This window comes from Amblyraja radiata, chromosome 43 (genome assembly GCF_010909765.2).
Source record: "Amblyraja radiata isolate CabotCenter1 chromosome 43, sAmbRad1.1.pri, whole genome shotgun sequence".
In the NCBI taxonomy this organism is placed as follows: domain Eukaryota; kingdom Metazoa; phylum Chordata; class Chondrichthyes; order Rajiformes; family Rajidae; genus Amblyraja; species Amblyraja radiata.
Genome location: NC_045998.1, coordinates 6,107,027 through 6,127,111, shown reverse-complemented (window position 1 = coordinate 6,127,111; position 20,085 = coordinate 6,107,027). Strand labels below are relative to the sequence as shown.

The following is a 20,085-nucleotide window of genomic DNA, read 5'->3' as shown; positions in this document are numbered from 1 at the left end:
TCTTGGACAGGTACATGGATGGGAAAGGTTGAGAGGGATATGGGCCAAATGCATGCAAATGGAACGTGTTGATGGGGCGTTTAGTTTAGTTTAGTTTAGTTTAGCTTATTGTCACGTGTACCGAGGGACAGTGAAAAGCTATTGTGTGCGATCCAGTCAGCGGAAAGACTATATATGATTATAATCGAGTTATCCACAGTCTACAGATACATAATAAAGGGAATAACGTTTAGTGCAAGATAAAGTCCAGTAAGGTCAGATTAAAGATAGTTTGTGAGTCTACAATGAGGTAGACAGTAGCTCAGGACTGCTCTCTAGTTGTTGGTAGGATTGTGCAGTTGCCTGAATCTGGAGGTGTGCATTTTCACACTTCTATTTGATCAGCCTGGATGTGATGGGCCGAAGAACCTGTTTCTGTACGACTCTATGAGAGACACAAAGAAACTGTCTCTGTACCTTTGGAGACTGTCTGACCCATTGACTGTTTCAGAAGGTCTGTAGGAGGGCCCCGACCAGGAACATCACCTATCCCCATTCTCCAGAGACACTGCCTGACTCGCTGAGTTATTACTGTACTTTGTGTGTGTCCTCCAGTTTTCAACAATTAGCCAGATAGAGTCATAGAGTCATACAACATGGAAAGTGACCCTTCAGCCCAACATGCCCACACTGGCCAACATGTCTGATCTACACGAGCCCCACCTGTCTGCATTTGGCCCATATCCCTCTAAACTTATCCTGTCCCTGTACCTGTCTAAATATTTCTTAAACGTTGCGATAGTCCCTGCCTCAACTACCTCCTCCAGCAGCATATTCCATACACCCACCACCCTGTGCGTGAAAACGTTACCCCTCCAGGTTCCTATTAAATCTTATCTCCCCTCACCTTCTCTGGTTCTCGATTCCCCCTCTCTGGGCAAGAGACTCTGTGCGTCGACCCAAACTATTCCTCTCATGATTTTATACATCTATATACGATCACCTCTCATCCTCCTGCACTCCAGAGTCCCAGCCTGCTCAACCTCTCCCTAGAACTCAAACCCTCGAGTCCTGGCAACATCTTCAAAAACATTTCTGCACCCTTTCCAGCTTGGCAACATCTTTCCTATAACATGGTGCCCAAAACTGAACACAATACTCTAAATGTGGCCGCACCAATATCTTATACAACTGCAACATGACCTCCCAACTTCGATATAATGCCCTGACTAATGAAGGCTAACGTGTCGAAAACCTTTTTGACCCAGTCTACCTGTAACACCATTTTCAATGAACTATGCACCTGCACTCCTAGATCCCTCTGCTCCACAACACTCCCCAGAGCCCTACTGCTCACTGTGTAGGTTCTTCCCTTTTCAGGTTCATAAGTGATAGGAGCAGAATTAGGCCATCAAGTCTATTCTGCCATTCAATCATAGCTGATCTACCTTTCCATCTGAACCCCATTCTCCTGCCTTCTCTCCATAACCCCTGACATCCTTATCACTAGTAGAGAATCTGTCAATATCCGCCTTAAAAATATCCATAGAAACATAGAGACATAGAAAATAGGTGCAGGAGTAGGCCATTCGGCCCTTCGAGCCATTCAATATGATCATGGCTGATCATCCAACTCAGTATCCTGTACCTGCCTTCTCCCCATACCCCCTGATACATTCAGCCACAAGGGCCACATCTAACTCCCTCTAAAATATAGCCAATGAACTGGCCTCAACTACCTTCTGTGGCAGAGAATTCCAGAGATTCACCACTCTCTGTGTGAAAAACGTTTTTCTCACCTCGGTCCTAAAAGATTTCCCCCTTATCCTTTAATTGTGACCCCTTGTTCTGGACTTCCCCAACATCGGGAACAATCTTGCTGCATCTAGCCTGTCCAACCCCTTAAGAATTTTGTAAGTTTCTATAAGATCCCCCCTCAATCTTCTAAATTCTAGCGAGTACAAGCCGAGTCTATCTAGTCTTTCTTCATATAAATGTCCTGCCATCCCAGGACTCAGTCTGGTGAACCTTCTCTGTATGGCAAGAATGTCTTTTCTCAGATTTGTATTGTATTGTATTGTATTGTATTGTATTGTATTGTATTGTATTGTATTCAAATTTATTGTCATTGTCTCAATTAGAGACAACAAAATGAATTTCCCTTTACAGTCAGTATCATAAAAATAAATAAATAATAAATAATAAAACATTAAAAATAAAATAGAATTTAAAAAAAAGCACAAGCACAGAAAGTCCACGACACAACATAATACAATGGCACCAAGGTGAGGAAGGCACCATAGTCCAGCCAGCCTCCCCTCCGATCTTCCCAGGTGTTCCCAGATGTTTGGAGACCAAAACTGCACGCAATACTCCAGGTGTGGTCTCACCAAGACCCTGTACAACTGCAGTAGAACCTCCCTGCTCCTATACTCAAATCCTTTTACAATTACACCCATTGACCTTGCCTCCACAGCCTTCTGTGGCAATGAATTCCACAGATTCACCACCTATGATTACAGAAATTCCTCCTCATCTCCTTCTTAAAGGTAGCTCCCTATTATTCCAGATTTTCTATTGTAGATTTCAGCACCTGCTGAGTTTTGTGTTGCAGCCACTCACTTCTATCCCTCTGTTTTGGGCAATAAGCCAGATAATTTCCTCCCCATTCAGTCCTTCCCTGGTCTCTCCATCATCCTCACCTCTCCCTAGCATTTATTTCAAGAGGTGCAATGCTGAGGTTCTATGAGGCGCTGGTAAGGCCGCATTTGGAATATGGTGAGCAATTTTGGCCACCATATACGAGGAAGGATGTGCTGGCTCTAGAGAGGGTCCAGAGGAGGTTTACAAGAATGAACCCAGGAATGAGTGGGTTAACCTTTGATGAGCGTTTGCCAGCACTGGGCCCGTACTCGCTGGAGTTTAGAAGAATGAGGGGGGACCTCATTGGAACATACAGAATAGTGAAATTGGATGGAGTGGATGTGGATGTGGAGAGGATGTTTCCACTAATGGGAGAGTCCAGGACTAGAGGTCACAGCCTCAGAATTAAAGGACGTTCTTTTAGGAAGGAGGAATTTCTTTGGACAGAGGGCGGTGAATCTGTTGAATCTGTTGAATTGCCCAAAAAGGTTGTGGAGATCAAGTCAGTGGATATTTTTAAGGCAGAGAAAGATCGATTCTTGATTAGAAGGAGTATCAGGAGCTTTGGAGAGAAGGCAGGAGAATGGGGTTAGGAGGGAGAAATAGATCAGTCATGATTGAATGGCTGAGTAGACTTGATGGGCCGAATTACCTAATTCTACTCCTATCACTTATGACCTTATGACTTTATGACTCTCCGTCCTAGCTCTGGCTCCTAGGGCTAAAGGAATCAAGGGATATGGGGAAAAAGCAGGAACGGGGTACTGATTTTGGATGATCAGTACATGTTCTTATTGAATGTCGGTGCTGGCTCAATGGGACTCCTGCACATATTTTCTATGTTTCTATGTCCTTTGCCGTTCTTGCAATCCGTACTCTACGCGCCCCGCCTCTTGCGCAACTTTAAACCTGCTCGGATGAAAGGTCGCTGCGGGGAACGTTTTAGCTCCCCCTCTCCGTCCTCCCTCCCTCTCTCCCTCTCCGCGGTCAAACTGAGAGGCTGAGCCCCGAGAGGGAAGGAGGTTTGCTCGATGTCCGTGGGAGACACAGTGAGCTTCTCGCTGGGGATGGTCGGCTGGGTGCTGACGGGGATATGTCTGGGGCACCACCAGTGGAAGGTGTCCACCCTGGACGGCAGTGTGATCACCACCTCCACCATCTACGAGAACCTATGGATGAGTTGCGCCAGCGACGCCACCGGCGTCTACAACTGCAGGGATTTCCTCTCGCTGTTTGGTCTGTCAGGTAATGAGGGGAGAGGGGTTGGGGGCAGGGAGATGGAGGGTGTGAGAAAGGAGAGGGAGAGGGGGGAGACAGGGAGAGGGGATGCGATGAGGGAGGGAGGGGAGGTGAGGGAGGGAGAGGAGGAGGGGAGGGGGAAGAAGGGAGGGGAGAGGGAGAGGTGGTGAGGGTGAGAGGGGGGAGGTGAGGGAGGGGGGGATGTGAGGGAGAGGAGGTAAGGGAGGAGGGGGAGATAAAGGAGGAGGGGAGAGAGAGGGAAGGAGGGAGAGGTAGTGTGGGGGATGGGGAGGAGGTGAGGGAGGGAGAGGAGGGGAGGGAGAGGCAGTGAGGGGGGAAAAGGGAGGGGAGAGAAAGAGAAGGAGGGAGAGGGTGAGGTGGTGAGGGGGAGGGAGAGGAGGGAGGGAGAGAGGGGGAGGGAGAGAGTGGAGGAGGAGAGAGAGAGGGAAGTAGGGAGAGGGGGAGGAGGTGAGGGAGACAGACATTTCATCTGCCCGGCCCCGTCTATTCATTGATGTCCGTCTCTCAACCCTGCGGAGAGTCCGGAGTCTGGAACAAGACCGCACAGCCTCAGAATAACGTAGGTGACTTTAGAAAATCAATGAGTAGGAATTGCTTTTGCCACTGGGCGGTGAATCGGCGGAACCCATTGCTACGGACGGCTATGAAGGCCACGGCATTGGGTATTTTCAAAGCAGGGATTGATAGATTCTTGATTTGTATTGGCGTCAGAGATTATGGGGAGAAGGCAGGAGAATAGGGCTGAGTCGGAAGAAAATAGATCAGCCATGATTAAATGGGGGTAGACTCGATGGGCTGAATGGCCTAATACTTTGGCCGTGTCATTGAGTAATTTCACTGGACAATCGGAGGTTGAGGCCAGATTTGATAGAAATATATAAAGTTACTAGACCGAGTGGGACCCGTTGGGCCTCGTTCCCCCAACGCAATATTCCACCACATACCCATAGCCCCCCATGGGAGGTCCGGTCCTCCAACGCAACCCGCTCCACAACGTAAAATTCCACCACTCACCCATTGGGTTCCTGTCACACGGGAGGCCTGGTCCCCCAACGCAATCTGTTCCCCAACGTAAGATTCCACCACTCACCCGTTCCCCCAACACAACCCGTTCCCCCAATGCAATATTCCACCACTCACCCATGGCCTCCATATGTGGAGGTCGGCTCATTTCTAACACAATATTCGATCACTCACCCACACCCCCACGGGAGGCCTGGCCCCCCAATGCAACCCGTTCCCCAATGTAAGATTCCACCACTCACCCGTTCCACCAATGCAACCCGTTCATTCTTTCTCTGAAGGACATTTGCTGTGAAGGACTCAGTGTTCTGGGATAGAAACATTGTGACCAGTAGGGCCTTGTGACGTCATAACTGCCTAACTGCCAGTGCAGATTAAAAAAAATCCAACTTTTAAATATCTCCCCACTACGACCCTCTCCTTACAACAAGGTAAAAACACTCTCACACCTTGTGTATTGGCAGCTGAGATCACATTGTGATGTCATTTTCGGTTGTCGGAATCTTCACGGCAGCTTGTGTGAATATGATCCCATTGTGATTAGAGGACTGTGAGATGCCATTCTGTCATCATCACTGAAAGCTGCCAGAAAACTCACGGCAGAGTGACAGTTATTCTTCTCAAACTGGGCTTTTTGAAACTTGTAAATATCAATAACTTGTGAAATATAGCATCAAATCTGAAGGAAACTTGACAAGATCGACGACGGAAAAAAGCTGAGTGAGGTTCTGCAAAAATTCTAGCGCTACCGTGTATTGTTTTGGCGTAGACACAATCTCAATCATCCACACACACTCACATAGAAAAAAGACGAGACTTTTAATAGTATACTAGACCAAGTGCAGACTCGTTGGGTCTGGTCCCCGAACGTGCTTCAGACCCCGGTTGGGGAAAATGTCGGCGTTTTTCGAGCAGAGCCGGGCGGCAGCAGCCGTTATGGTCGCTGGCCAGCAGGAGGCGACAAAATGAGTGAGTGGGGGGGGGGGGGGGGGAGGATTTTATTTAAAATTGTGTACATGAAAATGTCCAAATGTTTTGAGGAGTGCATGCGTGAATGTAAAAGCGAAATGGAAAAATCGCGGAGTTTTTGTGTGTGGTTTTGGCGGACCAAGGAATCAAAGGCCAAATCTGACACCCACAAATAAACACACCCACAATCAGAGTTTTAATAGTATATAGATAGATAGATAGATAGATAGATGAGGCATGATAGGGCAGAGTCACAACTTTTTTTCCCAGGGTGGAAATTTCCACCAGTAGAGAGCACAGGTATAAGGGTGTGAGGGGGGAAGGTTAATGGAGATGTATGGAGCAAGTTTTATTTTACACAGGTGGGTGTCTGGAACACGCTGCCAGGGGTGTTGGTGGATGCAGATACGACAGTGGCGTTTGAGAGGCTTTTAGACAGGCACGTGGATGTGCAGGGAATGGAGGGATATGGATCATATACAGGCAGATGAGATCAGTTTAACTTGGCATCATGTTCCGCAGCAACATTGTGGGCCGAAGGGCCTGTTCCTGTGCTGTATTGTTCTTTGTTCTCTTGATTCATACAGCATGGAAACAGGCCATTCGGCCCAACTGAGCCGACCAAGGTGCCCATCTAAGCCAGCCCCACCTATCCGCGTTTGGTCCATACCCCTGTATTTTTTCCTATTCACTTACCTATCCTATATATTTTGAAATGTTGTTATTGCTCCTGCCTCAACTACCTTCTCTGGCAGCTCGTTCCATACACCCACCACCCTTTGTGTGGAAAACACTGGCCCTCAGGTTCTTATTAAATCTTTTCCCCTCCGATGTGCTCTGGTTCTCGATCACCATATGGGGACCAAGTCTCTGTGCATTCACCCTATCTCTTGCTCTCATGCCTTTATACTCATTATGCCTCCATTAGGGCGGCAAGGTGACGCAGCGGTAGAGTTGCTGCCTCACAGCGCCAGAGACCCGGGTTCGATCCTGACTATGGGTGCTGTCTGAACGGAATTTGTACATTCTCCCCGTGACCTGCGTGGGTTTTCTCCAAGATCTCCGGTTTCCTCCCACACTCCAAACACATGGATATACTCACTCCAAAGACCTACAGGTTAGTAGGTTAATTGGCTATTTGGTATTGTAAATTGTCCGCAGTGTGTGTAGGATAGTGTTAGTGTGCGGGGATCGCTGGTCGGTGCGGACTTTAGTCTTAGACTTAGATCCGCGCTGCATCTCTAAACTAAAATAAGTCCCTGCGCTCCAAGGAATAGCGTCATGGATAGTCCATTAGGCCGATTAGGAAAAGGGGAGATGCACCAAAACCTGGGTGTCATGGTACACCCATCATTGAAAGTAGGCATGCAGATGCAGCAGGCAGTGAAGAAAGCCAATGGTATGTTAGCATTCATAGCAAAAGGATTTGAGCATAGGAGCAGGGAGGTTCACCTGCAGTTGTACAGGGTCTTGGTGAGACCACACCTGGAGTATTGCGTACAGTTTTGGTCTCCTAATCTGAGGAAATACGTTCTTGCCATAGAGGGAGTACAGAGAAGATTCACCAGACTGATTCCTGGGATGGCAGGACTTTCATATGAAGAAAGACTGGATAGACTCGGCTTGTACTCGCTAGAATTTAGAAGATTGAGGGGGGATCTTAAAGAAATGTACAAAATTCTTAAGGGTTTGGATAGGATAGATGCAGGAAGGTTATTCCCGATGTTGGGGAAGTCCAGTACAAAGGGTCACAGTTTAAGGATAAGGGGGGAGTCTTTTAGGACTGAGATGAGAAAATCATATTTCACACAGAGAGTGGTGAATCTGTGTAATTCTCTACCACAGAAGGTAGTTGAGGCCAGTTCATTGGCTATATTTAAGAGGGAGTTAGATGTGGCCCTTGTGGCTAAAGGGATCAGGGGGTATGGAGAGAAGGCAGGTACAGGATACTGAGTTGGATGATCAGCCATGATCATATTGAATGGCGGTGCAGGCTCGAAGGGCCGAATGGCCTACTCCTGCACCTATTTTCTATGTTTCTATGTCCAACCTCTCGCTATAGCTCCATGCCGACCAATTGGCATACCAAGCTAGTCCCATTTGCCTGCATTTGGCCCATATGTCTCTAAATCCATCCTGCCCATGCCCATACCCCTGTCCAATCTCTGGTACAGGTCTCTCTGGAGAATGAAACAATCTCCCTTCCTTGGGAATGAATCGGCGGGTCGGCCGCTGCAAGGGGAGCGCCAATCTGCGCCGCACTCCACCGGACTGCCTCCGTATCCGCGGCCTTCTGCCCTAATCGTTCCGGCACTTTATCTGAAAAGATCCCATTAAAAAGGATGCGGGGGAGGGATGAATGAGTGAGGGGACGAATCCGGGGCAGAAGATGCCCCACAGAAGCGTACAGCATGGAAACTGGTGTCTGGGAGAAGGCACATATATATATATAGAGAGAGAGAGAGAGAGAGGAGGGAGGGAGAGAGGGAGGGGAGAGGGAGGGGGAGGGAGAGAGGGAGAGAGGGAGGGGGGTAGAGGGCGCGATAGAGGAATGGAGGGAGGAGAAAGAAAGGGAGGACGGAGGAAGAGAGGGGGAGAAGGAGGTAGATGAAGCTTGTACCTGTATTCACTGTAGTTTAGAAGGATGGGGGGGATCTTATAGAAACATATAAAATTATAAAAGGACTGGACAAGCTAGATGCAGGAAAAATGTTCCTAATGTTGGGCGAGTCCAGAACCAGGGGCCACAGTCTTAGAATAAAGGGGAGGTCATTTAAGACTGAGGTGAGAAAAAACTTTTTCACCCAGAGTTGTGAATTTGTGGAATTCCCTGCCACAGAGGGCAGTGGAGGCCATCACTGGATGGATTTAAGAGAGAGTTAGATAGAGCTCTAGGGGCTAGTGGAGTCAAGGGGTATGGGGAGAAGGCAGGCACGGGTTATTGATTGGGGACGATCAGCCGTGATCACAATGAATGGCAGTGCAGGCTCGATGGACCGAATGGCCTCCTCCTGCACCTATTTTCTATGTTTCTATGCGGCAGATGAGATGAGATGACGTGTGTATGTGTTTATGGGGCAGTATGTGAGACAGACAGACAGACAGACAGAGCAAGCAAGACGAATAGACCGCGATGGTCGAAGTGAGTGTGTGTGCGCGAGTACGTGTGTGTGGGGGACAGAGGCAGAGAGATAGAGAGGGATGAATGGACTGGACTGCAGCCGATGGAGTGTGTTTGTGTGTGTGTGAGAGGGAGAGTGGAAGGGGGGGGAGAGGGAGAAGGAGAGGGAGAGAGGGAGGGAATGAGGGAGAGAGGGAGAGAGAGAGGGAGGGGAGAGAGGGGAGGGGAAAGAGGGGGAGAGTGAGTGAGAGAGAGAAAGGAGAGAGAGAAGGAGAGAAGGAGAGAAGGAGAGAAGGAGAGAGGGAGAGTGGGAAGGTAGGGGAGAGGGTGAGAGGGGGAGAGAGAGCTATACATATCAAACGGGACAGGAGATGGAAGGAGAGATTTCAATGTGGCCTGAATGCCAATATGCAGAGTCAATACACAAAGGCCACACGTTGTTTGGGACACAAAGAGGCAGGAGAGACATGAATACAGGGGCAAACTCGGGTAGAGATTAGTTGAACAACAGACGTCTGAAGAAGTGTCTCGACCTGAAACATGTCTGAAGAAGGTTCTCGACCCAAAACGTCACCCATTCCTTCTCTCCAGAGATGCTGCCTGTTCCACTGAGTTACTCCAGCTTTTTGTGTCTATCTTCGGTTTGAACCAGCATCTGCAGTTCCTCCTTAAACATTATGTACAGCACAGATATTGCAGGCAGAATGGCCTGTTCCTGTGCTTATAGTACATAGAGTACTATATTCTTCCATCAGTCCATCAACAAATTGAGTTTGAGTTTAGTTTATTGTCACTTGTACCAAGGTACAGTGAAAAGCTTTTGTTGCGTGCTAACCAGTCAGCGGAAACATAGGAACATAGAAAATAGGTGCAGGAGTAGGCCATTCGGCCCTTTGAGCCTGCACCGCCTTTCAATATGATCATGGCTGATCATCCAACTCAGTATCCTGTGCCTGCCTTCGCTCCATACCCCCTGATCCCTTTAGCCGCGAGGGCCACATCTAACTCCCTTTTAAACATAGCCAATGAACTGGCCTCAATTACCTTCTGTGGCAGAGAATTCCAGAGATTCACCACTCTCTGTGTGAAAAATGTTTTTCTCATCTCAGTCCTAAAAGATTTCCCCCTTATCCTTAAACTGTGACCCCTTGTTCTGGGCTTTCCCAACATCGGGACCAATCTTCCTGCATCTAGCCTGTCCAACCCCTTAAGAATTTTGTAAGTTTCTATAAGATCCCCCCTCAATCTTCTAAATTCTTGCAAGTACAAACCGTCTATCCAGTCTTTCTTCATATGAAAGTCCTGACATCCCAGGAATCAGTCTGGTGAACCTTCTCTGTACTACCTCTATGACAAGAATGTCTTTCCTCAGATTTGTAGACCAAAACTGTACGCAATACTCCAGGTGTGGTCTCACCAAGACCCTGTACAACTGCCTATATATAAGACTATACATGATTACAATCGAGCTATTTACAGCCTGTCAATACACTTCTATACCTTTCGCCTGATGGGAGAGGGGAGAAAAGGGAGTGGCCTGGGTGTGACACGGCCTTGGTTATGCTGCTGGCCTTGCCAGGGCAGCGTGAGGTATAGATGGATTTAATGGAAGGGAGGCTGGTTTGTGTGATGGTCCACTATTCTCTGCAATTCCTTGCGGTCTTGGAGGGAGCTGTTCCCAAACCAAGCTGTGATGCATCCCAATAAAATGCTCCTTTACGGCGCATCTGTATATGCTGGTGAGAGTTGTTGGGGAACACATGCCAAACGTCCCAAGCCTTCTTAGAAAGTTCGGCAAACTCTCCCCAACTTCTACAGATGCGCCATAGAAAGCATTGATTGAGTATCCCGAGAACTCTGGGGTGGATGTGTTGGAAAGAGCGTTTGTGCAGCCGCCCCCCATTACCCAAGGCCGTTCTCAGACAATGCCAAGAATTTAGCCACAGTCACAAGATGGCAGAACTTGTATACCTCAGTCAGTAAAGACATAGATGATGCTAAGGGGTGGTGCTGCTGGAAGAGCTGCTGCCTCACAGCACCAGGGTCCTGGGTTCGATCCTGAATACGGGTGCGTTCTGTGTGGAATTTGCACGTTCTCCCTGTGACTGTGTGGGTTTTCTCCGGGTGCTCCAGTTTCCTCCCACACCATGGCACAGTGGTGGAGTTGCTGCCGTACAGTGCCAGAGACCCGCGTTTTATTCCGACCACGGATGCTGTCTGTGTGGAGTTTGTACGTTCTCCCTGTAACCACGTGGGTTTTCTCTGGGTGCTTCGGTTTCCGCCCACATGGTGGTGCAGCGGTAGAGTTGCTGCCTGACAGTGCAAGAGAACTGAGTTTGTCCTGACCATGGGTGTCTTACCGCGTTTGTACTTTCTCCTCGTAACCTTGTGGGTTTTCTCTGGGTGCTCTGGTTTCCTCCCACACACCAAAGATGTACAGGTTTGTAGGCTAATTGGCTTGGTAACCTCCGGGAACCGCGCAGAACATTGGGTGGGGCGCTAAGTCTCCAGAGGTTTCCATTCAGGTTTCCTAAGTGGGACAGGGGCATTACTAATCAAGAATCTCTGCTATAAAAATACCCAATTACCATGTGAGAGGAGAGAGATTTAAGAGGGACTTCAAGGCATCTTTACCACTCAGAGGGCAGTCTGTATCTGGAACGAGCTGCCAGAGGAAACTATGGTAGCGAATACAAATAGGACTTTAAAAAGACATCTGCGAAGATACTGTATATGGATAGGCAGGGTTTAAAGGCATACGGATCAAATGCGGGCAAGTTGGACTGGCACAGTATGTCAACCTGGTTGGCATGGACAAGGTGGACCTCTTTCCATTTGTAGGAAGGGTCTGCAGACGCTGGTTTAAACCGAAGATAGCCACAAAACGCTGGAGTAACTCAGCGGGACAGGCAGAATCTCTGGAGAGAAGGAATGGGTGATGTTTCGTGGTCGCGACCCTTCTCCAGACTGGTTCGGGATAAGGGAAACGAGAGACATAGACGGTGATGTAGAGAGATAAAGAACAATGAATGAAAGATATACAAAAAAGTAACGATGATACAGGAAACAGGCCATTGTTAGCTGTTTGTTGTATGATACACAGCCAGCACCGCCATTCAATGTGATCATGGCTGATCATCCACAATCAGTACCCCGTTCCTGCCTTCTCCCCATATCCCTTGAATCCACTATCCCTTAGAGCTCTATCTAAATCTCTTTTGAATGCATCCAGTCAATTGGCCCCCACTACCTTCTGAGGCAGAAAATTCCACAAATTCACAACTCTCCATGTGAAAAAGTTTTTCCTCATCTCAGTTCTAAATGGTCTACCTCTTATTAGAGTACACAGTACAGAGAAGATTCACCAGACTGATTCCTGGGATGACAGGACTTTCATATGAAAAAAGACTGGATAGACTTGGATTGTACTCGCTAGAATTTAGAAGATTGAGGGGGGATCTTATAGAAACTTGCAAAATTCTTAAGGTGTTGGACAGGCTAGATGCAGGAAGATTGTTCCCGATGTTGGGGAAGTCCAGAACAGGGGGTCACAATTTAAGGATAAGGGGGAAATCTTTTAGGGCCGTGATGAGAAATTCATTTTTTACACAGAAAGTGTTGAATCTGTGGAATTCTCTGCCACAGAAGGTAGTTGAGGCCAGTTCATTGGCTATATTTAAGAGGGAGTTAGATGTGGCCCTTGTGGCTAAAGGGACCAGGGGGTATGGAGAGAAGGCAGGTACAGGATACTGAGTTGGATGATCAGCCATGTTCATATTGAATGGAGGTGCAGGCTCGAAGGGCCGAATGTCCTACTCCTGCACATATTTTATATGTTTCTATGTTTCTATTCTTAAACTGTGGCCCCTGGTTCTGGACTCCCCCAACATCAGGAACATGTTTCCGGCATCTATTGAGTCCAATTCCTTAATAATTTTATTTGTTTCTATAAGATACCTTCTCATCCTTCTAAATTCCAGTGAATACAAGCCCAGTCGTTCCATTCTTTCATCATATGACAGTCCTGCCATCCCAGGAAATAACCTTGTAAACCCACGCTGCACTCCCTCAATAGCAAGAATGTCCTTCCTCAAATTAGCAGACCAAAACTGCACACAATACTCCTGGTGTAGTCTCACCAGGATCCTGTACAACTGCAGAAGGGCCTCTTTGCCCCTATACTCAATTCCTCTCGTCATGAAGGCCAACATGCCATTAGCATTTAAGAAGGAACTGCTGATGCTGGAAAATCGAAGGTACACAAAAAAGCTGGAGAAACTTTTGGTGGGGTGAAAGGTGAGGACTAGGGGGACTCTGCCCTTGTGCGAGTGGGGGGATGGGGAGAGAGAGCAACACTGCTCTCTCTCCCCACCCCCCCACTCGCAACAAGGGCAGAGTCCCCCTAGTCTCACCTTTCACCCCACCAGCCATCACATACAACAAGTAATCCTCCGTCAGTTTTGCCACCTCCAACGTGACCCCACCACTCGCCACATCTTCCCATCTCCCCCCATATCTGCCTTCCGCAAAGACCGCTCCCTCCACAACTCCCTTGTCAATTCTTCCCTTCCCTCTCGTACCACCCCCTCCCCGGGCACTTTCCCTTGCAACCGCAAGAGATGCAACACTTGTCCCTTTACCTTCCACCTCGACTCCGTTCAAGGACCCAAGCAGTCGTTCCAGGTGCGACAGAGGTTTACCTGCATCTCCTCCAACCTCATCTATTGCATCCGCTGCTCTAGATGTCAGCAGATCTATATCGGTGAGACCAAGCGGAGGTTGGGCGATCGTTTCGCCGAACACCTCCGCTCGGTCCGCAATAACCAAGCTGACCTCCCGGTGGCTCAGCTCCATCTCCGACCTCTCTGTCCTGGGTCTCCTCCATGGCCACAGCGAGCAACACAAGAAATTGGAGGAACAGCACCTCATATTCCGCTTGGGGAGTCTGCATCCTGGGGGCATGAACATCGAATTCTCCCAATTTTGTTAGTCCTTGCTGTCTCCTCCCCTTCCTCAGTCCCCCTGCTGTCTCCTCCCATCTCCCAGCCTTCGGGCTCCTCCTCCTTTTTCCTTTCTTGTCCCTGCCCCCCCCCACCCCCGATCAGTCTGAAGAAGGGTTTCGGCCCGAAACGTTGTCCATTTCCTTCGCTCCATAGATGCTGCTGCACCCGCTGAGTTTCTCCAGCTTTTTTGTGTACATGCCATTAGCATTTATCCACATTATACTGCATCTGCCATGCATCTGCCCACTCACCCAACCTATCCAAGTCACCCTGCATCCTCATAGCATCCTCTTCACAGTTCACACTGCCACCCAGCTTGGTGTCATCTGCACATTTAATTCCTTCATCAAAATCATTAATATATTTTGTAAGTAGTTGCGATCCCAGCAAGGCAATCCACTAGTCACTACCTGCCATTCTGAAAGGGACCCATTAATTCTTACTTTCTGTTTACTGTCTGCCAACCAATTTTCTATCCATGTCAATACCCTACCCACAATACCATGTGCTCTAATTTTGCTCACTAGTCTGTGTGGGACCTTATCAAAGGCTTTCTGAAAGTCCAGATATACCATGTCCACTGGCTCGCCCTTATCCATTTTACTTGTTACATCCTCAAAAAATTCCAGAAGATTAGTATCCCCCTTTGTAACTCTGTGCTGACTTGGGCCAATTCTGTTACCACTGTCCAAATGCGCCGCTATTACATCTTTAATAACTGACTACAGCATCTTCCCCACTACTGATGTCAGGCTAACTGGTCTATAATTCCCTGCTTTCTCTCTCCCTCCTTTCTTCAAAAGCGGGATAACATTAGCTACCCTCCAATCCACAGGAACTGACCCAGTATCTATAGAACATTGGAAAATGATCACCAATGCATCCACGATTTCTAGAGCTACCTCCTTGAGTACCCTGGGATGCAGATCATCAGGCTCTGGGAAATTATCAGTCTACCCAACACATTTCCTAACTAATGTGAATTTCCTTCAGTTCCTCCATCACCCTAGATCCTCTGTCCCCTAGTATATCTGGGAGATTGTTTGTGTCTCCCTTAGTGAAAACAGATCCAAAGCACCTGTTCAACTCATCTGCCATTTCTTTGTTCCCCATAATAAATTCACCTGTTCCTGCCTTCAAGGGACCCACATTTGTCTTAACTAATCTTTTCTTTTTCACATACCTAAAGAAGCTTTTACTATCCTCCGTTATATTCTTGGCTAGCTTACCTTCATACTTCATCTTTTCTCCCCGTACTGCCTTTTTAGTTACCTTCTGTTGCACTTTAAAAGTTGCCCAATCCTCTGGCTTCCCGCTCATATTTGCTACGTTATACGTCTTCTCTTTTAGTTTTTTACTGTCCTTGACTTCCCTGTTCTGCCACAGTTGCCTCTTACTCCCCTTAGCCTGTCCCCTTAGGGAACTGAACGGAAATCTGGAGACTTAGCCCATCAGGTTTCCTGCCGTTCCCGGGTTTTGTCAGTCTCCTACCGGTCCATTCGCAACTCCGGCACCCACTGCACTTCGGGAACCGCTGAAACCTTGTTTGGGGCGCAATATTAGAGGTTGTCAGGTTTCTAGTGGGACAGGGGCGTAGAATCGTTCCTGGGAAGAAAGATCCTGCATTTGGATATTTCCAGCATCATGCCATTGCTGTGCTGGCTGTCATGCTGTGGTCCTTTCCAGCTCCTCCTCATGCTCATAGTTCTTGTTCAACGCAGTTGACACTTCTGATTTAACTTCTCCCTCTCAAATTGCAGATTAAACTTATCATATTATGATCACTATCTCCTATGGTACCATTACCTTGAGTTCCCTTATCAAATCCTGTTCATTCACAACAACTAAATCCAGAAGTGCCTTCTCCCTGGTAGGCTCCAGTACAGCTGCTCTAAGAATCCATCACGGAGGCACTACAAACTCCCTTTCTTGGGGTCCAGTTCCAACCTGATTTTCCCAGTCTACCTGCATATTGAAATCTCCCATAACCACCGTAGCATTACCTTTGTTACATGCCAATTTTAACTCGATGCAACTTGCACCCTATATCCAGGCTACTGTTTGGGGGCTTGTAGATAACTCCCATTAGGGTCTTTTTGCCCTTACAATTTCTCAGTTCTATCTACAATGACTCTACATCTTCTGATTCTATGTCACCCTCGCAAAGGACTGAATTTCATTCCTTACCAATGGAGCTACCCCACCCCCTCTGCCCACCCATATGTTTTTCGATAGAACGTATAACCCTGAATATTCAGTTCCCAGTTCCAATCCCTTGCAGCCATGTCTTTGTAATTCCCACAACATCATACCTGCCAATCTCTAACTGAGCCCCAAGCTCATCCACTTTATTTCTTATACTTCACGCATTCATCTGACACTTTTAATTCGGTATTCACCTCCTCTTTCACACCGGTTCCTATTTCACCTGACCTTACTCTCTTATCCCTTCTTGAACCTCTCATCCCATTAAATCGGGTGTTTCGTAACTTTTCCTGAAAACGAGCAGCTGGTGGGACATGGGTGGGGGAGGGATGGAGAGAGAGGGAATGCCGGGGCTACCTGAAGGGAGACAAATCAAAATTCATACCACGGGGCTGTAAGCTGCCCAAGCGAAATATGAGATGCTGTTCCTCTCTGCCTCTTTCCATGCTGTACAAGGATACTACTGAATGAACTGTGGTTAAGGGCCTGTCCCACGAGCATGCGCGACCTAACGTGGTCGCATGAGCCGTATGGCCTCGCGGGGCCGGTCCCACTTCAATCGCCGGAGCCGTATGGAGTTGTGCGGAGCTGGTCCCGAAAAACTGACCGTGTTCAAAAATTCCGCGCGGCAACGGCCTGCCGGCCCGCAGCCGCCTCGACGCCGTACGTCACGCGCGAACTTCCCGCGGACTTCGCTTGAACATCACTTCACTCACTCGACCTCCGCGCGGCCCCCGCTTCCGGTTTGGTCGCGCTCGCTGCATGCAGGTCGCATGCTGGTGGGACAGGCCCTTAAGTAAGCGTAGGGAAGACATATTTCGTGGGTAGATTGCTAACCATCTGTAGTAACATTGAATTCTCCAGTTTTAGGTAACTTCATAACCCTTTGCCTCTCCTTCCCCCTAAACCCTCCACCCCCCCTTACTCCCCTATTAGCTCCCCTATTCACCACCTGGTTTAGTTTAGTTTAGAGATACATTGTGGAAACAGGCCCTTCGGACCACCGAGTCCACACTGACCAGCGATCCCCACACATTAACATTATCCTACCCACTACGGTCAAGTTACAATGATACCAAACCTGCAAACCTGTGCATGTTTGTAGTGTGGAAGGAAAGCAGAGCTTCTGGGGAAACCTACGCAAGTCACGGGGAGAACGTACAATCTCTGTACAGACAGCACCCGCAGTCGGGATTGAACCCGGGTCTTTGGTGCTGAGAGGCAGCAACTCTACCGCTGCACTACTGTGCCGCCCAAAATGGCTCAAATTGGGATGCTGGGAATCGAACCTGGGTCAAGAGTTTGGAAGGCAGCTATGCTCACCACTAGGCCACCATCACTCTACTGACCTTGTGCATATTCCCTTCCCCCTCCCCCTACATTCCTTCCTCCAGCTTCACAATTCACAAGTCTCCTTTTGTCTCACAACTTCTGTATGTTCATCTCTGGCCTTTGTCCAATTACCTGCTCATCGACACTCCCCTCACCTGTATCCACCTATTATTTGTGTAGGAAGGAACTGCAGATGCTGGTTTAAACCGAAGGTAGACTCAAAATGCTGGAGTAACTCAGCGGGACTGGCAGTATCTCTGGGGAAAAGGAATGGGTGACGTTTCGGGTCAAGACCCTTCTTCAGACTGAGAGTCAGGGGTTAGGCCGTTAGCGAAATGAGAGATATAGATGGTGATGAAGAGAGATATAGATCAAAATGTAAGATATGCACAAAAGTATAAAGGAAACAGGCCATTGTTAGGGAGTACATTGCCATACAGGGAGTACAGAGAAGGATCACCAGACTGATTCCTGGGATGGCAGGACTTTCATATGAAGAAAGACTGGATAGACTCGGCTTGTACTCGCTAGAATTTAGAAGATTGAGGGGGGATCTTATAGAAACTTACAAAATTCTTAAGGGGTTGGACAGGCTAGATGCAGGACGATTGTTCCCGATGTTGGGGAAGTCCAGAACAAGGGGTCACAGTTTAAGGATAAGGGACTTTAGGACCGAGATAAGAAAATCATTTTTTACACAGAATCTGTGGAATTCTCTGCCACAGAAGGTAGTTGAGGCCAGTTCGTTGGCTATATTTAAGAGGGAGTTAGATGTGGTCCTTGTCGCGAAAGGGATCAGGGGGTATGGAGAGAAGGCAGGTACAGGATACTGAGTTGGATGATCAGCCATGATCATATTGAATGGCGGTGCAGGCTTGAAGGGCCGAATGGCCTACTCCTGCACCTATTTTCTATGTTTCTATGTTTCTATGTTAGTGTTTGATAAGTAAGAACGAGAAGCCGGTGCTACTTGGGTGGAGGAAGTTAGAGAAATCAATATTCATTTGAATATTATTCTGCTTTGTCCTGTTCCTCCTCTCTTCCAGCTTTCCAAGGCCCTTTCCTACAAACAGTCTGACGAAGGGTCCCGACCCGAAACGTCACCTATGTATTTCTCCAGAAATGTTGCCTGACCCACTGAGTTACTCCAGCACTTTGTGTCTTTTTTTTTGCTTGCCATCATCTGCGGTTCCCTGTATCCAAAGGGAAAACCTTGCTTGACGAGACTTATTGAACTGAATAAAGAGCAGAATAGATAAGCAGATGTAATTCGCTAAGTTTTAAAAGACTTTTGATAAGTCACTGCGATATAAACTAAATGTTTGAGAAAGAACTGCAGATGCTGGAAAAATCGAAGGACAGATCGATAAAAACAGCTGGAGAAACTCAACGGGTGAGGCAGCATCTATGGACTGAAAGAATAGGCGACGTTTCGGGTCGAGACTGATGTCGGGGGGGGGGGAGGCGGGTAAAAGTAAGGAAGAGGCAGAGACAGTGGGCTGTGGGAGAGCTGCGAAGGGGAGGGGAAGGACGGAGAAAGCAAGGACTACCTAAAATTGGAGAAGTCAATGTTCGTACCGCTGGGGTGTAAATACCCAAGCAAAATATGAGGTGCTGCTCCTCCAATTTGCGGTGGGACTCACTCTGGCCATGGAGGAGGTCCAGGACAGAAAGGTCGGATTGGGAATGGGAGGGGGAGTTGAAGTGCTGAGCCACAGGGAGACCAGGTTGGTTATTGCAAACTGAGCGGAGGTGTTGGGCGAAGCGATCACCAAGTCTACGCTTGGTCTCACCGGTGTAGATCAAGACTCACCCGCTGATTTTCTCCAGCTTTTTTTTATCTATGTGCAATAAACTAATGAGTTTGCAACCACTTGCACCAGAAATGGACTTTGATTTAGATTTCAGAGATACAGTGTGGAAACAGGCCCTTCGGCCCACTGAGACCATGTCGACCAGCACTCATACTATATCCGTGCACTCATACTATATCCACACATACTTGGGACAATTTACAATTTTGCCTCAGCCAATTGACCTACAAACCTGCACGTTTTTGGAGTGTGGGAGGGAACTGGAGCACCCGGAGAAAACCCATGCAGGTCACAGGGAGAATGAGCAAACTCGGTGCAGACAGGAGCCATGCTCAGGATCGAACCCGGGTCTCTGGCGCTGTGAGGCAGCAACTCTACCGCTGCGCCACCCTGCTGCCCCGTGCGCTAGATCCCGCAGAGACCCTCTCTGTTTACCAGGCATATGATTCACTCGGTGATATCGCAAGTGGAATAGAATGGTTGGGTTTTCAACCAGACGTCATGTCACCTTTACAACTAATTGTTGCAATCCAGACTTGCATCTTGCTGAACTGATTAAGTTGCAAAATTTTAATTCTGCTGACAATATGGAAAATCACCTGGGAAGTCCTTTTCACAAAGTGCAGGTCAATTAATTTAGATAATATTAATTGCTCTCCTTACATCAGCAAAGGGGTAGGATGTTGTCATCGAGTCCCAGAGTCATAGAAACATAGAAAATAGGTGCAGGAGGAGG

At 48.0% G+C, this 20,085-nt stretch overlaps 1 protein-coding gene across 1 annotated transcript in view; it reads left to right on the top strand.

Annotated features, from left to right (window-relative positions):
- Positions 1-3,561: 3,561 nt before the first annotated feature.
- The window catches only part of LOC116968050 (claudin-15-like), a 53,054-nt gene continuing 36,530 nt past the window's right edge, over positions 3,562-20,085 (top strand). Inside the window, exon 1 of the mRNA XM_033014672.1 lies at positions 3,562-3,867. Coding sequence (XP_032870563.1) covers positions 3,654-3,867 — 214 coding nt within the window. The 5' untranslated portion in view covers positions 3,562-3,653. The remainder of the gene's footprint in view (positions 3,868-20,085) is intronic.